This window comes from Tenrec ecaudatus, chromosome 10 (assembly GCF_050624435.1).
Source record: "Tenrec ecaudatus isolate mTenEca1 chromosome 10, mTenEca1.hap1, whole genome shotgun sequence".
Classification (NCBI taxonomy): domain Eukaryota; kingdom Metazoa; phylum Chordata; class Mammalia; order Afrosoricida; family Tenrecidae; genus Tenrec; species Tenrec ecaudatus.
Genome location: NC_134539.1, coordinates 101,971,131 through 101,987,898, shown reverse-complemented (window position 1 = coordinate 101,987,898; position 16,768 = coordinate 101,971,131). Strand labels below are relative to the sequence as shown.

The 16,768-nt window shown below is 54.6% G+C and overlaps 1 protein-coding gene across 4 annotated transcripts in view; it reads right to left on the bottom strand.

Annotated features, from left to right (window-relative positions):
• Window positions 1-16,768, bottom strand: part of ARHGAP44 (Rho GTPase activating protein 44) — a 216,454-nt gene that overhangs the window by 1,410 nt on the left and 198,276 nt on the right. For 2 of the 4 annotated variants that reach the window (XM_075561081.1, XM_075561082.1), the window contains 3 exons: window positions 12,672-12,893; window positions 8,640-8,773; window positions 4,106-4,489 (listed from right to left, as the gene is read on the bottom strand). In XM_075561081.1, coding sequence (XP_075417196.1) covers window positions 4,106-4,489; window positions 8,640-8,773; window positions 12,672-12,893 — 740 coding nt within the window. Of the gene's footprint in view, window positions 1-2,293; window positions 2,345-4,105; window positions 4,490-8,639; window positions 8,774-12,671; window positions 12,894-16,768 lie in introns of all 4 variants that reach the window. The other 2 variants (XM_075561083.1, XM_075561084.1) reach the window with 2 other exon arrangements.

Below are 16,768 nucleotides of genomic sequence, written 5' to 3'. Positions count from 1 at the left end.
GCAGAGAGAGAGGTGGGTGAGCAGAGGCATCCAGCTCTGGAGAGGTTGCCCGCAGGCAAACAGCTAGCACTAGGCGGCAGTGGCTTGGGTGTTTTAGGGGACCCCCCTGTAGGGGCTGGCTGGACCTCTTGCTGTACAATCGGTGTAGGGTCAGACCTGCTCAGCTTCTACCTTGTAAGCAGGCATTTGATGCTGCCGTGCCAGAGGGCCATCCTCAATGAGTGGCCTCTACCCCGTCGGCCAGATTCCTCCAACACCCCAGCTCCACACTACATACGAAGGATCCTTTCTGGGCAGCATCTTGAGAAGCTCAGGGGTGCAGTTAGGGTCCTAGAGTCTGTAGGGACAGGGCAGGGTGACTGTGATGTGATGGGAGGAGAGCGGCAAGGGTCTCCCTTGTACCCTGGTGATAACTGAAGTAAACCACCTGCTGGCCTCGGTGCTAGGGAGTCTGTCACCTCCGGTGACTTTCTGCCCAGGCTCCAGAGCACCCTCTCCATGACTCGGATGCTGTGCAGGGGTGAGTTCCTGGTTGCGTCTCCTGGGCGCACCAGATGGGAACTCCTGGGCAAATGATGGGAAAGTGTGCATCAGAGGGGACCACGGTCGGCAGGTGTGCACTGCAAGGCATGCGTGGGCTGCTGGACAATCTGGATCTCTGAGAGGCAGCACCACAGCCAGGCTGACACGCCACATTGGCAGTGTGGCCCCCTGCACCTCTGGGCTAGAAGCCGTGCGCCTGAGTGAGTGTGTGCCTGTGTGCGTGCACGCACATGCGGGGAGGTAAAGCATCGGTAGAACCTTCGCCCTGCACCCAGCCAGCCTAGTCCCTGTCCGGTCAGCCTTGGTCAGCGCTGCCTTGTGGGGTCAAGAGGTGGAATTGAACGGGAGCAGCTGCAGGTGAGCCTTGGCAGGGTTTGCTTTTGCTTTCAAACAATTCACTGTTTAGTCTGAGAAACTCCGACTTGGGAACACACGTACACTTGGTAACTGACCTAAAACACAAACATACATGAAGGCTCTAGGACAAACACCTCCCGCTTCCCACCCGAGATGCGCTCCAGCCTGTCCTGGTGTTGCTCTCGTAGGAGGGGAGCCTTGGACCTGAGGCTGGCCTGACCGGTACCACTAACTCATCCTGGAACAGGCAGCTCCTGCTCCTGTCTCTGCCCCCCGCCCCTGCCATACCGACCAGGACCACAGAGCCCCATCTCTCAGGTCCGAGCCTCACCTTCCCTGTGCCTCAGTGTGCTAAGCTGTTGAGTGGGAATAATGAAGGGTGGTGACGGGTGTAACCAGGACAACACTGGCCCAGCCCAGAAGAGGCACCTGATATCAGCTGTCACTGATGTCCTCCGGCTCCCGAGGGAGAAAGCCATTCCCTTCCCAGAGGGATAGGCTCCAGGGAGATGAGAGCCCACTGGCATTCTGGGAAGAGGGCGGCTGATTTCTAGTTGGGGCAGAGGGCGGGGTGGCTGCCCTCCTGTGGGGCTGATGGAGCAGCCCCAGGGGCCTGGAGGGCTGTACTAGGAGAAGCCCCTCCCTGAGTACTCCTGCTGTCTGTCATGTTCTCGCCTGTTTTCTCTACAGGAGGAGACAGGTATTTGCACAAATGAAATGCTCCCCAAGGGGCGGCTGGGTTGGATGGAAAGGGGTGGAGCAGGCTCAAGGGGTGGGGCAGGCTCAGCAAGAGTGCCCCTGTGCTGGCTCTCAGCACAGAGAAGCCTGGTTTAGGTCTCAAGCCTGAGAGTGGAGGCCCACGAGTGCCCGCGTGGCTGGCCTGGCTGGCAACCAGAACAGCCCTGTCCTCCAGGCTCTGAGGCCCTAGCAGCATGGCCTCCCAGGACCAGGTCCACAAGGTGAGCCCTTCCTGAGCATAAAGGCCTCCAGGCAGCAAACCCAAGAGATAAATCAGATACACTGGGTGAAGAACAGACCTGGTGCCAGGGCAGGGTGGGGCAGGGGGTGAGGAGTGGGGGAGGCTGGAAGTGGTGGCTCTGGTGAAGAGAGGGGTGCTGGTGGTGGGGGCTCAGCCCATTTGCTAGTTCTCTTCCCCAGGTCCTCCTAATGAAAAAGCAGAACCACCAAAAGCCAGTGATTCCCAAAAGCCAACACGGGGTCATGGGTCAGGTGGCTCCTGGGGGTGGGGGAGGCAGAGGACAGCTAGAGGCAGCAGGAGGGTACGGCAGATGAGCAGCTGGTGGGACAGAGCCCCATGCAGAGCAGAGTGCTGGGGGCTGGCCTGGGGCTAGCTCGGGGAGAGTTGGCGGGGTAAGGTGGTGGGCCAGCTTACCCTGAAGAGCCCCTCACACGTATCCAAAACTGCATCCCTCATCTCACACCGCTGCAAGAACACAAGGACAGGGTTGGGAGGAATCGGGAACAAATAGGTGGAACAAGAAGGCAAGGACAGACATGACACCGGTCTCACGGTCATAATCACGGGCTGGCCGCAACAACCCTGATGGCTGTTACCCTGGCTCAGGGATTGGTACGGATGGCAGGACAGTCTGCGCCTCAAAAGTCATGAACACATAGAGGAGCTGATGTCCACAGAGGGGCAACAGGATCGGAGACACCAGCAAGTCTTCAGCCTGCATGTCTGGGCCCTCAAGACAGCCGGGGAGGGTCCCTCACAGAGGTGGCCCCGCCGGTGTCTCCTCTTTCTGGCTCTTCTGGGAGTTACGTCCTCTGCAGCCTCCGCTCACCTTGTTGCTTCTGATGATGTCATGTCACTATTCTACGTCCCTACCTCCAGAGGCTGCGAAAACCAGCAGCCAGAGCCACCTGCTTGTGGCTGTCGTGGGACAGCTGTGGGCAGAGAGACTACCCCTCCCACCTCATGCCGCCCCCCTCCCCACTTAGGCAGCAGGCCTGTGGGCAGCTCCCCCTCATTTGAGGCTCCATTGCCAACACTGGCATCACAGTAAGGACTGGCCATCGGGAAGTGGTGCTCACTGCCGTTTGGGTTTTCGGTTTCCCAAGGAGGAATCCTTCGTCCTTTCTAAGCCTTGGGGTAGATGGCCCAGGGCTGAACACTGAATAGTATCGACCCCCAGAATAAAGCAGCCCGATTACTAGCAAGTGGTTTACCCCTAAGATTACTCTGAACCCAGCAGAAACACGTGTACACTGTGCAGGAATGGTGCTTCCATCTCAGCCAGGGAAAAGCCTCACCGGGGGCGGGAAGGGCAGCCCTCACGGGACAGGCCAGTAAACTCTGGACCCAGGGCTGCACTGGACTGAAGTGTGTGTGTACGTCCAATCCCAGGTGTGTCACCTGCTGTGGGGGACATTAAGCAGATGTGCGCCGACTCTGCCACTTGGTGGCACAGTGGCATAGTCCAAAATGCCGCCTGCCACCCTGAGAGGGACAAATCCGGCCCTGGGTTATTATCTCATGTGGACAGCGTGCATGGGGGGACAGGGTGGGTCAGCACGGTCTTTGCCTCGCAACCAAGTAGCGGTGCTCTGTAACTGTGGGATGTGCCTAGGACTTCCTCGTACACACTGTTTTTGGGTAGGTTGTCTAATCTTTGTTTTTGGTGTGGAACAGAACTTGACTCTGGTAGCTATTGTCCTGTTCCATTCACTTCTCAAGGATCTGGGGCAGGTGTGGGGAGTGCCTGCCTTTTCAGAAACTGACTGCTTCTCAGTAAAGAGACATGGATAGAAATACATCTTTCACTAGCCAGGAAGGTGTCTTTTTTGGGTTCTTAGCCCTTGTTCTCAAGAGATGGATGAGTACCTGCCGGATGCTTGGGATCCATCCATGCAAGGCTACCCTCAAAAGGTCTCACCTGCACTTTCAGACCAGCTGTTTTGGGACCACTGAGGCACCACTCCCAGAGCCACAGCCTTAAGATCTCACATGGAATTCCGGGCTTTGGGAGCAGGCATCAGAGTGGGAGAATTCTCTCAAAGAGTTCCCCTGAAGGACATGGATTCAGGGGTGGTGCAGGGGCTGCTTTCCATTGAGAACCTCCTGTACTACCAACAAGCACAACCCCCTCATTCAGACTGGAAAGAAGTTAACAACCCCTTCCCCATGGCCCATTCTGCTACGGTCCAAAGAAAAATACAAAGGGGTCGGCGGCTTGGTTACCTGTGGACATGCTCTCCCCGGGGGACATGCCATCTAGCACAGGGTGCTCCGCAGGCTGTGGACTAGAGGCCGAGAGGTTTATCGTGGGAGGCTGAGGAGGTGGCAGGGTGGGTCTCTGTCGGGGCTTAAGGGTGGGCCGAGGCTTGGTTAAAGTGCTCGTAAAGACGGAAGGGGAGGCCAGAGGAGGCGTCGCTGCTGCTGGGGAGAGCTGGCCGGAAGCCAAGGAATACCCTTGTGGGTAATTCAGTCCGTAGGGCGAGGGGGTGCTTGGAGGGGTAGGAGACAGGCTGACTGGGGACGGCTGGCCCGTAGCAGGCTGGTCAGTCACAGACCCTGATTGGCCAAAGGGGACCTTGGGTGGAATTGGTGCCAACTTCTTTGAAACTGGAAGAGAAAACACAACACAAGGCTGTTAAATGAAGTTGAGTCAAGTGGCTTATTAGTATCCTGGCTGGCCACAGTCCCATCCACTGGTACCTCCTGCCACAGTGAGGGAGTCTAAACGCTGCGTTATACAATGTGGGAAGACAATGTGGGGGTGGGTGGGGGAGATGACCTAGTTTCATGTCTTTTTACCTGCTAGCTAATTTCTGCGGCTCTTTTCACAGTTCTAATCTTGATCTGTGCGCGCACATGCACAGAGAGAGAGAGAGAGAGAGAGAGAGAGAGAGAGAGAGAGAGAGAGAACCTGGCTGGAGAGTCAGGGTGGTTCCACAAGCCATGGGCTGGTTTACCGGGAACTCCTGTCCCCTCCTCTCATGAGCCTTGATAATGAAACACCATGCCTTTCTACTCGCTAACAAGTCACGGTCTCAGAGACCCACAGGGGCAGTTCTACCCCGTGCAACAGACTCACTATGAGTCGGCATCGACTCGATGGCAGCGAGTTCCCATCCAGTGAGAGAAGGCTGTGAGCTGGACTGAGCAGGGGCTCAGCCAGAGCGGGGCTGCAAGCACACAGTGATCAGAGTTCTCCTGCCACCCGGCCTCCTGGTCCGGGGCAAGTCTTTAGGGTGGGAAATGCTGAACTTTGGCTGAACCTGCCCGCACCACTTCCCTGACTTACAAAGCAGGATGGGGTCACTCACAGCTGCTCCCCAGAGCTGTCAGAAAATGGCTGCTGGGTGGGAAGGTCCTGTTCCTTCAGCCCATGGCCTACCCTGAGTGCTCAGGGAGCAGGGGGCTGCAGTGGAGAGTGCAGGCTTCTGGCCGCCATAAAGGAAGCATCTGACCTGCTTCTCTGGCCCCAGAGACTGTGCCCTCCCTTCTCCTGCCCCTCTGCAGCCTCGAGCCTGCCTCCCTGTTTCTTTCTGGCTTTACTTTCATTCCAGAATTGTAGCCTCCGGCATCAGCACCTTCCCTATACAACATATTTCAAAACATGTCCCTGGCCCAACCTTCTGGTGGCCCACAATGCTGGCTGTGGGCGGCACCAATTCTGAAAGGAATGGTTCAGTCCTCAGGGAGCTGTCGATAAGCTTCCTTGTCCTCCCGTGGGATCCACAGCTCCTCTGAAGCGGCTGTGTGCATTCTTTGGCTCTGCAGGTCTGGGGACAGAAAAGGATTCCCTCCAAGAAGGACTAACTTCTGTGGGTGCTGGGCAATTTATGGAAACTTCTTGAGGATGGGAAGAATGGTTCCCCCCCCCCCCCGTGCACTGAAGTCATTAACATGGGATTGTACAGGCCTCCACGGCGTGGATGCTGATGCAGACGAAGATTCTACATGGTCTCTACCTGATACTCTGCAGGGTCCCTGAGGCAGCGGGTCTTTCCCGGAGTAGAGCCTCATCTATCTGCCGTGGAGTAGCAGCTGAGTTTGGACTGCCAATGTTAGCATTAGCAAGGCCTGGGCGGTGCCAGGCTGCTAACCCAAAGGCTGCTGGTTCTTGCCCACTCAGGGCACCTGGGAAGAACATCTTAGCAGTCTACTCTCTCCTCACCCCTGGTCCCCCGAAAATCAGCCACTGAAAAATCAGTTGTACTCAAACACCCATGGGCACCATGACTCAGAGTTGCCTCTCTGGTAACAAGTGCTAACTGTAACTTAGCACGCACGATGAAAACCGCTTACTTTCCTAAGTTCACTTTTCAGCCTGACTTCCTGCGTACGGAGTCCGTCTCCACAGTAGCCGCTGTTGTGGTGTGTGACCCTTGGGGACAGCATCCAGAGCAGGAGAAAGCAGCGGCCCTCAGTCTTAATGCTTGAGGGTGCCTTCCTGAAACTGAGCTGGAAAGAACCACTGGGTTTGAGATGACACACTCCGGGCAGTGACAGTGAGCCATACGCCAAGTGGCCAGAGACCCATCGGTTATGGGGAAAGGAAAAAATGCAAACCCAAGCGTGTCAATCATGGTGGGCAGTGGCGTGTGGAGGCTGGAAAGGGCACTGAGACTTTTCAAATGACAGCTCTGAGCTACGGAATGTCCCTGGGGAAAGGGACCCGTGTCGCTCTGCGCACAGGCCTACAGTCCTGTGTAAAGTCAAACAGGCATATCGGACGGTGGCCTGAGCAAGCTGCCTGAGCAGAAAGAGGAGGCCGGCTCTCCGTCATACAGGACATTGTCTGGTGAGGGAGCAAAGGCATAGTGAACAAAGGGGCCTCAAAGAAGGATGATATGCAGTTGGCTAGAAAGACCTTAGTCATTGAGAAAGGTCCTGACACACTAAATCCCAGCCCACCACTCACTGGTCGTCAGCCTTCCAGAAGTAGCTTCCAAAGGGCCACCGCACTAAATCCTGAGTGTGGCACGGGTGTCCCCCAGGTCTCCACAGTGCCCCGCAGCGTGCCCTCCAGCATGGCAGCACCGCCGTTGGAGCCCCGCTTTCCTGCTGGAGGGGCGGCATCTCTCTCATGGTTTCAGCCTCTGTGCCCGGCACAAAGTGAGGCAGGGACTGGGGATAGCTGGTCCAAGAGCTGCTTCACACCTGCAAAATCATCTCTAGAGGCCAACCTCACACGCCTGCCTGAGAAGGGGCTGCAGCCATCGCAGGAACAGTGAGCTCATTAGGACCAGGATGGCCCAGGAATGATGATATCTAAATACCTTAATGGCCCTTGGCCGAATAAAGGTTCCCCACCCCTGGCATGGGAGCCGATCAGTATTCCTGCCGGGTGCAAGGGTGGCGCAGGGGTGGGGCTCTCGCCTTCCCTGCAGGCAGGACCTGGGCTGGGCTCTATTCTCGGAGAGTGCACCCAGCGCACCAGTGCAGCGCCACCTGTGCGGTGGTGGGGACTTGCCCGTTGCTATGATGCTTCACAGGTTTCAGTGGAGCGGCCAGGCCAGAAGCGGTGGGGGTGGGGGGGAACCTTTTTTCCTGCCAAGGGCCATTTGGACCTCTATAACACCATCTGCAGGCCATGCAAAATTATTGACTTATTAATTGGCCTGCTATATTTGTTCAAACATTTCATTGTCACCCCTAGCGTGATGGCTGGCTTGGCTTCTCTTCGGTGGAGTGTGTGATTTCGACGCCTGGGCTCCAGATCTTCATCTGGGACTGGGAAGAAAGGTTTAGCACGTTACTTTCAGAAATCCAGTCACAGAAAACCCTTGGGATGAATCCTGTGAGACCCGTTTGGCCATTATGAGCCGGGACCTGATGAAGGGCAGCTCAAACCACCGCCACAAGGGATGAATGGGGAACTGGAAAACATGCCAGGCTGAGTAACAGCAGACTCGGATGATTGGAGTGCTGTCATTTTGACCCTGGAAATGAGTCTGTCATGAGGGACACGTGTGGATAAGGTAGACACACTCCAATTCAACAGATCCCGGAACCTCTACAGGCCTAATCTAGAATAACAGTCAAGCAATATGCTACTGTAGATTAGTCACGCGGAAGAGATGACATCGGGTGAGCAGGTTGACCTTGGCTCAATGTCACCAGGGAGCGGGGCGTAGCTGTTGGGAGCTATTTCTCTGAGAACAGTCGGGCTTTTGCAATAGGGTCCAGAGGTTGAGCAGCACATGGACCTTCCAGACCGAAATGGACACAGGTCAGGCCTCATGGTCAGCTTACCCAGGCAGCGTTTTAATGGCAGGCAGCGGGACTTGGCAGGCCTGTGGAAAACCCCCCTGTGTGCCCCTGGGCAGTGCCGTTTGCACCTGGATCTGAGTAGAGGGAAGGGTTGTCCTATACGGGCCTACGGAGAGCCTTCTTTTCGGCTGGGTGAGCTGAGGAATCGTGGGGACGTGATCCTCTTGGGGTTAGTTAACTTTCTAAAGCTCTAATGTTAGACCAGGGCTTTCTTTCAGGAAGCCTCAAAGTTGCTACACTATCCATGCGGTCGCAAAGCACATTCATCGCCACCTCCATGATCTTTACCGAAGCAAATTGTCAGGCCTCTCCTCCCCGTGCTACTTACTGAGTGGGTTTGAAGCTCCCACCTCTGCGTTAGCAGCTGCTCCCCAAGTACAGGTGCTACCAGGGCCTGATCTTCATGCTAACTGGCGGGAGGTGAGTTGACTTTTAATCTCACAGCTCTCTTTGTCCTGAGACCATGGGGTGGAGAAGGGCAGAGGGAGCGTACCTTTCCGGAGGGTGTGAGGACTCTGCTCTGCAGGTAGCTGGCTGGGGCTGGCCCCTGGACACGCCATCCCCTGGGTGGAGCCAGGACTTCCTTTCTGCCCAGATCCCGGGGAAAGTTCTTTGCTTTTAGAAGTGCTAAAAGACAAAACAGAACAAAAGAGAACCTTTGAACTCAGTCAACATCTGATCCAGCTCTGTCCACAGTATTCCTAGTGCTGTCACAGGCCTGTCTCTGTCCCTTCTTGATACTTTCGGAGGTGCCCAGTGAGGTTGACTGTCTCTTCCTGGACGCACTCCCGTTTTCTTGGCACTTAGCCCGCTCCCTTTCCATGTTTCTGCCCAATCTCTATAGTCAGCCACAAACAACGTTCCGGAATATCTTTTTATCAACATGGGGATGGTTGGGCATTCTGAAATGACAGCCCAGCACACTGTGTGGGACAAGGGGACCTCTGAAGAATAGCAGGAGAGCGACAGAGTACCCAGGCTCTGGTTGGGCTCTTGAACGTGAGTGCTGAGCCGTTCAAATCTCAGTCCCCTGTGCTATGCGGACGAGTGGGCAGGGCCACTGGCAGGATGGGAATATGGTTTCTGGAGTCCATCGAATTGCAGAAGAGGTGTCCTGGCTTACTAGGTCTCGCAGAGATGTCACACTTCACTTTCAGCCTTTTCCCAGCTACTCTCCTAGAAGTAAAACACCTGGGAAAGATGGCCACTCAAGTCAACGCCGGGGACAAGGAAAGCAGCTCACAGTAGACTGCTCCCTCCCTAACCCCCTCCCCACACCATCATAGCAGACATGACGAATTGACCCCCATAGTTTACTCCATGGGGTCCTAACGCTCCAGGCAGTCTCTGGCAGACCACAGAAATTGGCTTTGGGATTGGCCACTACTTTGCTAGAACTAATCAGCATCGTGTAGCCCTTGGGTAGGGAGCAGGGATTGGAGGGCTCTAAACTCTTCCCAATGTTGCCCCTTCTCTGATGAAAACTTCTCCAGCCCATTTCTTCCAGAACTCATCGCAGAATTCCAAATATCAAAGAGGTAGCAATCGACTGCTCTTTTCCAAGTGCATTGGATGGGATAGGCTGAGTGGTAGAGAATTGGGCTGGACCAAGTACAATCTGTTATTGAAAGTACAATCTGTTATTCCAGACATCAGGAAATAAGGAAAGACCATACGCAAGGTCTACCTCTCAGGATGAGTTTTACACAGTACCTTGGCAATTCTGCAAGGAAAATCAACAACACCATTCTATCCCAAAGGGTCACAATCTCCTTTTATCTCTCATGCTAAAGAACACCCCCAACCCCTCACAGATACAGAAAACCTGGCCTCACTCAAGTGGGACGAAGACATTTCCATCCAGTCTTCCTCAGGCACAAGGCAGCCAGGCACTGGGCATTCACGCCAAGCGCCTGCCTTCTCTTCCATCCATCTGCTTCCACCAAGAGAAAGGTCAACCAAAAAACTCAGAAAGGAAGGAAGAGAGATTGTTTCTTGGGGGGCGGGGGGTGTCACACACTCATCTTCCTTTCTTTTGCTGCGAAGGTAAGACATCTCCCCTAGGGCTCTAGGGCATAGTGGCTCCTTGTTCTCCCCACTCCCCACCAGGTGCACTGTCCCCACCACAGAAACAAGTAGCTACCTCTCCAGCCCAGGTGCAGCGGGCACAGCGGGGAGAGGGGGATGTGGGCTGGTTATTAGGAACACTGATAGCAGGTGGATCGGGCACGGTTAGGGTGCAGAACAGTTGTGGGGACATGTGACTCAGGGAGCTGGGGATGCGCAAGGGTGGGAAGCAGGATTTAGGGTGAGTGCTAATGCCAAGTGGTCTGGCTGCAGAGGCCCAGGCCTGCAGGGGAAGGAGCTGCTGTCCAATCCTGGGCTGGGAAGGGTGGGGATGTGCTGGAAGGAGGGGAGGGCCTGCCATTCACAGGCGTCCATCATCAGGGCTGTCATCGTCCAGAAACAGGAAACAAAAACAGAACAGTGGCACACCCGTTGTACTGGGAGGTGCCCACATGGGGAGAGATGGATAAAAAACCCTGACACCCAAAGAAAAGCATCCAAACCACTTAGCCCAGAAGAAGGGGCAAGGTGACAGAGGGCTGCAGAGTCGCTAGCAACCGAACGCAGCTGAGCCTGCCGGTGGCATGGCAGCTCATGAGAGGCTCGGGCAGTGGGCGGGCCACATGGTCATCAGAAGCTTCCTAGAACCCTCTCAGAGCCCAGAGGGAGCCTGGCTCTGAGGGTCAGCCAAGTATTACTTGGAATCAAATTTCATGAGTGACATGGGGACTGAGAAGGACGCTGGTGTCCTACAAGGGACCTGACCCTGCGTGTCCTCCTGGACCACTTCTGCCTGGCCAGGACTTGGGTCACCCAGTGTGGTGACTCAGAGGGTCACCCTTTGGTGGGTGTGGCCAGAGAGAAAGCACCTGCACCCCGAGTAGGAGGAGTGGCCCGGTCCCTGTGCAGCGTCTGGGGCTCGTTCCTTCTCACTGGCCAAGGTAGATGGCCATTCTCTTGGCCCAATGGTGGGCACCACCATTCGCCTGAACACATGGCTGGCAGGTGATGGGGGAGGGAGTGGTGAGACCATCCTAGTGGCATCACTGCCTTAAAGGTTGGTCCCTCCCTGCCCCCTACAGTGTGCGTCCCTCCTCTCCTCCCCCCTCCCCCTGGCCAGGGCCCTTGGCGTCATTTTAGTGTCACTTGCTCTACAGGGATGCTACTCTTCTACCCTTCCTCCCCTCTCTTGCTGGCCTGCAAGGACTCCCCTCAACCTGAGTTGGTGCCATGAAGAATCCACCAAGCGTACCTAGTGCCAACCCCGCCGCCAACTCTGTGATTGTCCCCTTTCCTGTTACTCGCTTCCTGACCTCACAGGGCACCTCTCTTCTGTTCAGTAGAACAAGCCTGCTACTCGGGCATTCTGGTGTGACGTAGGTGTTAGTGTGCATGGCAGAAAAGACTGGGGTTAGGAGGTTCAACTTTGCCGTCACTGAAATTCCCCAGCAATGCATCCAGAGCTGTGCCTGATTAGAAGTGGCTCTCCTGGTTCTCTAAAGCTAAGAAAACGCCCTGGGTATTTGAGAATCAAAACAAAAACCAACTCACTGCCAGGTGACGCAGAGCGGCCCCACAGGACAGGGTAGAACTGCCTCTGGGGGGTGTCTGCGACGGTCGTTCTTTCAGGGGAGTGGAAAGCCTCCTCTTTCCCCACAGAGCAGCTGGTGGTTTCAAACTGCCTACCTTGCGCTTCGGGCCCAGCAGATAACCACTACGCCACCAGGACTCCAGAAAAACACTTAAAAGGCATTTCATTGTGCCATCCCCTTCCAGGCTCTCCCTTTGTCCACCCGCCTTTCTAGCCAGAGCCTCCATCAAGCAAGGAGCCTTCACGTGGATTCCAGGGAGAACACGTCTTTCCGTAACTGCAGAGCCCTTCCTCTTGCTTCCCTTGGGCCGAGTGGCTGAAGGGAGGCCATCCTGTCTGTTCACCTTTGAAGGGAGGGCTCACTGGACTCGTGGCGAATGGATGTGTTGTTTGCTTTCCGTCCCCTCAACCCCCCGACACTGGTGAGCCACAGTGCAGCACACTGTGAAGCCCACCTATGTGACCATGTTGCCACCTTCCCCGACTTGCGCCTATATTGACTGGTCCAATCTGAGAGCTCAAGAGTGGAAAGGAGAAATACTGAACTTCAAATTTCAAAAGAGGGAGAGTGTGAGCAGCAGACGGGAATAATTAAAAGGGAACTGGACCATGGGCACCTTGTAGCAAGCTGCCCGTTTCCTGCTGGGGAATGTTGTTTTCAGAGAGTCTGGATGCTCTCGGACAAGCTCGTGAGCTGGGAAAGTCCAAGTTGGTACCGGGTGGATGCAGAAAGCTGCCCGTGAATGCTTAGAATCGGGGAGAAGGATCAAGCCCCGCAGCCCTGGCATGAGCAGGTGGAGCACACCCAGGCACTCCTGAGGCGCGATCCAGCTCCCCTGCGGCCCCCAGGGAGGCAGCCCAGCTTACCTGGTGTGCTCAGCGCCCGCCTGGAGGCCCATGCTACATGGCGAAAGCGAGGGAGCGGCCGGGCTGTCCGGAGGCTGCTCAGAAAGGGGCGATGGAGGCGGTGGAGCAAGCTCAGCGGGCGGAGCGGGAGGCTGCATGGAGGGTGGGGCACAGGACGCCTTCCTGCCGACTGAGGAGCCTCTTCGGGCCACCCAGGATGTGTCCATGACCCTCACGCCCATGCTGATGAGGGACACAAAGACACGTACTTAGCTACGTGCCCAGGTGCTGGGCTCCCTCCCGCCACCCAGCAGAACCCCTCAAGCACGGCTTGTGGGGAGCAGAGCAGCACAGCGGCAGCGAACCCCGGGAGCCCGGGAAAGCAATCATTCCACACTGCACACTGTGGTGGGGCCCCAGGGGCGCCTTCCCAAGCATCTGGGCTGCTTAGGGGCCAGTGGACGCACAGCCCCGACAAGCAGGCAGCAGAAGTGGCGGTGGCGGTGGCGGTGGCAGAGCGAGCTCCCAGTGTGTGGGCAGCAGGGCACAGCACACAGCTCGGCTTCATTCAACCCTGCAAAAAGCCAGCTGGCCCGAGAGTCATGACCAGCCAAGCTCCCCACGTGTAGACCTCACATATCCCTGGAGCAGAGTGTGGGGGGGGCCGGCAGGACCCACCCCGCCCAAGAAGGGCTGAAGTGAGGGGGGCAGGGGCAGCGGCAGCATCACGCTAAAACACCGGAGGGATCCCCAGCCCCTCTGGGCTGGGGAGCCATGTGAGCACGCTTCTCATTTTCAATTTGGGGTTTAGAGCAAAGGATTGACTCAAGATTCCTGCTTGCCCCAGCTCCACCACTGGCAAGACCTTAGCCAAGTCACACCCTCCACAGGCCACGCTCCTGTTTTAACGCTAGGGACACGGCCAGCCTCAACTCAGGTCGCCACACAACCAAACAGGGCACATCCCCCGCTCGCCGCGCTCACTGGACTAGAACTAGTTTGCTTCCAGAGGCTGAACGTGGCCGTGTAGCTACTAGAGATACCATACCTTTGGATTTTCCTAAGGCTGCAGGGACAGAAACACACAGATATTAGTGTCAAAACAACTGTGCCTGCCCTTGGACATCACGGCTGTCTTTCGGCAAGGAGTCTCTTTTCAAGGGCAAGGGCTTGGCATGGAGTTTTTACAGTGTCGCGAGCTAATTTCATTTCCATTTGGTTGGTCTCTAGCTGAAGCGACTCTTCTCCTTGCATGGGGGCAAGGGGCTGTCCTTCCAAGTGCATGTGTATAAAGGGAGCCTGGGGCGACTTGCTCCTGGGCGTGTGTGAGGTGGCGAGTGAGATGAAGGAGAATCAGATCAATAGAAGTAACCATCTGCTCATGTCTAAGCTACTGGAACTTAGATAGTAGTCAGTTCTTTCCACTCTGGGCTAGCTGCCACTGTAAGGAAGTCACAGGTGCTGCCCAAGGGCCCAAAGCCTGCGTTGACAGGGAGGAGGTAACATTGCCAGTGTTGAGACACACACATTCGTGTGGGGAGCCCAAAACAGACCCTCCAGCACTGGTCTGTGCTATGGACACACATAGCGGCCATGAGGAGGGGGTTACTTTGGACCTACCCGACCAAGCGTCACCCACACTGGTTGGAGGCCCACAGCTGTTGCACCATGCAATCCTGCCTAACTCCAGGTGACTCTGTCTCGTAGGGCTGCAGCAAGATACACCGCGTGGTTCAAGTTGGGAGGTTCACTGCAGCAGGCCTTTGGAGGCAGTGGGGTTGGGGATGTACCCGGAGACAAGGAGCGCAGTGGAGGAGCAGGTGCTAAACGCTGAGCACACAGTAGGATGGAGACGGCTCTCTCCTTAGGTCCTTCACAACTGGTGCTAGTGTTGCTATGTCTCATCTCCTTCGGAAGGCTCTGAGGACCCTCCACCAATAAATAATCACCTATGACAGACCATGGGAATGATGGGTAGAGGTAGAATCCTCTCCTTCCAGGTGGGAGATCTAGGTTCCTGTCCCCAGCTCACGCACAGTCATCCTCCGCTGTCAGGAGGAGTTTGCATGTTGCTACGAGGCTTAATAGAGAAGAAGCAAACCCTGGCAGTCACTGTGTGAAAGTCAGCCAGTGTCGATGTTATGGACCACAATGGAACCCTGCATTTCCCACCTAGTGCTGAAAGAGAAGGCCCCTAGGCTGGCAGGGACTCAAAATTCACAGTGGTCGCCAGAGTGGATTACAACACACCGGTGGTCAGGTAGATGTGGCTGGACTAGTCAGTATGTGGTTCTCTCGAACATGGGGTCATGCCATGAGTTGGGGCCTACTTGATGGGGGCTAACAACAACCAACTGTGAGATACGGATGAATGATCCAACACATATTATCCTCTGTGAGGGTCATGGTTGCATCATAAGCTGTTTTCTCACAGGTGTCAAAATAAAGAAACGGAATAGTGTGCATAAACCACTCAGCACTTACTAAGAAATCAGTCAGGGTTGCCGTAGGATGATGTCTTTTGGGGTATCGGGTAGATACAATGGGAAATAGCAAGAACCACAGCAAACCCGATGGAGATGGACAGAAGAGTGGACAAGGCTCTAATCAAAGGGCTGAAGACACCTAACGTACAACGGAACCAGCTCCAGAACAAGGACATCTTGGGAGACCCACCCGAGTCGTACGCTTTGGGTGAGTAGGGTCTGGTACGTGGGGTCTTCCTTTGTGTCAGCAGGAGTCAGGGAAGGAACAACAAACAGGAACAGAAGCAATTTTAGATTCCCTTCCCTCTAGGTTCCTTAATCTCCTCAGGTCTGGTGTGTTAGAGAGATGGGCCAGTGTGAGTGTAATGATTAATTTTGTGTAGTAATCTGGCTAAACTATAGTATCCAGTTATTTTTAGCAAATGTCTAGACATTGCTGTGAAGGACTTTCATTGGTGTGATTAACACTTACAATCCAATGACTTTAAGTCAAGGGTGTTATCGCCCATAAAGTGGGTGGACTTCTCTAAGCTGAAGGTCTTGAGAGCAAGACCTGGGCTTTCTGAAGAAATTACTGAAGAATGTAACACAGAAACCCGGCCTCAGTTTCCAGCCCACCCTATGGATTTCAGACTAAAGGATGTAATATCAACTCTTGCTTGACTTTCCAGCCAGCCTGCCTGGCAGATTTTGGGTAACTGCATGTGCCAATTTCTTAAAATAAATCACACACACACACACACACACACACACACGATTCAACACACACACACAAACACAATTACTATATAGGGTTATTTTCTTAATTCCATAATTATTTATTTTCCAAAAAGTATTATTGAGGTTTTTTAAAAAAATCATGTATAACTAGGCACTTGGGCTAAATTTTGTTTATAATATATAATATTGAATGTTTTTCCTGTACACATTATCACTCTTCTTCCCCTTACTTTAAAAAAATCATTTTATTGGGGCTCATATAACTCTTACCAGAATCCATATATACATCCATTGTGTCAGCACATTTGTACATTTGTTGCCATCGTCGTTCTCAAACTATGTAGGGTTATTTTAAGGAATATGTGTGCATGTGCACTGCCAATGAGCTGATTCTGACTCACAGCGACCCGAGAGGGCAGGGTAGAACTGCCCCTGTGGGATTCTCTATGGTAGTAGAAATCCTCGTTTGTCTCCCACAGAGGGGCTGATGGTACTGAATCGCCGTTCCTGCAATTATCAGCCCAAAGTGTAACTTACCATATATCCTCCAGTATAAGCCGAGTGTTTCAGCACAATTTTAATGCAGTCTTTGTGGTAACATTAGGTGCCTCAGCAGATACCCCGGTTGGCTTATCCGTGAGCGTATACGGTGCCACACCACCATAGCAGTTGCAACCAGGTTGAATCTATCTCACGGGAGCCTCGTGTGTCTGCACTCTACTCCGCAGAATTTTCAATGACGATTTTTTTTTCAAAGTAAACTACCAGACCTTTCTCCCAAGGCTCAACTGAGTGGCCTTTGACCTCCAACCTTTGGGTGACCAGCCAAACACATTAGACTCCGTGAGTCCTGCTTGGACTAATTTCCAAGTAGAGGTAACTGGTAAGGTGGTGATGGGGCCAGCGAGGGAG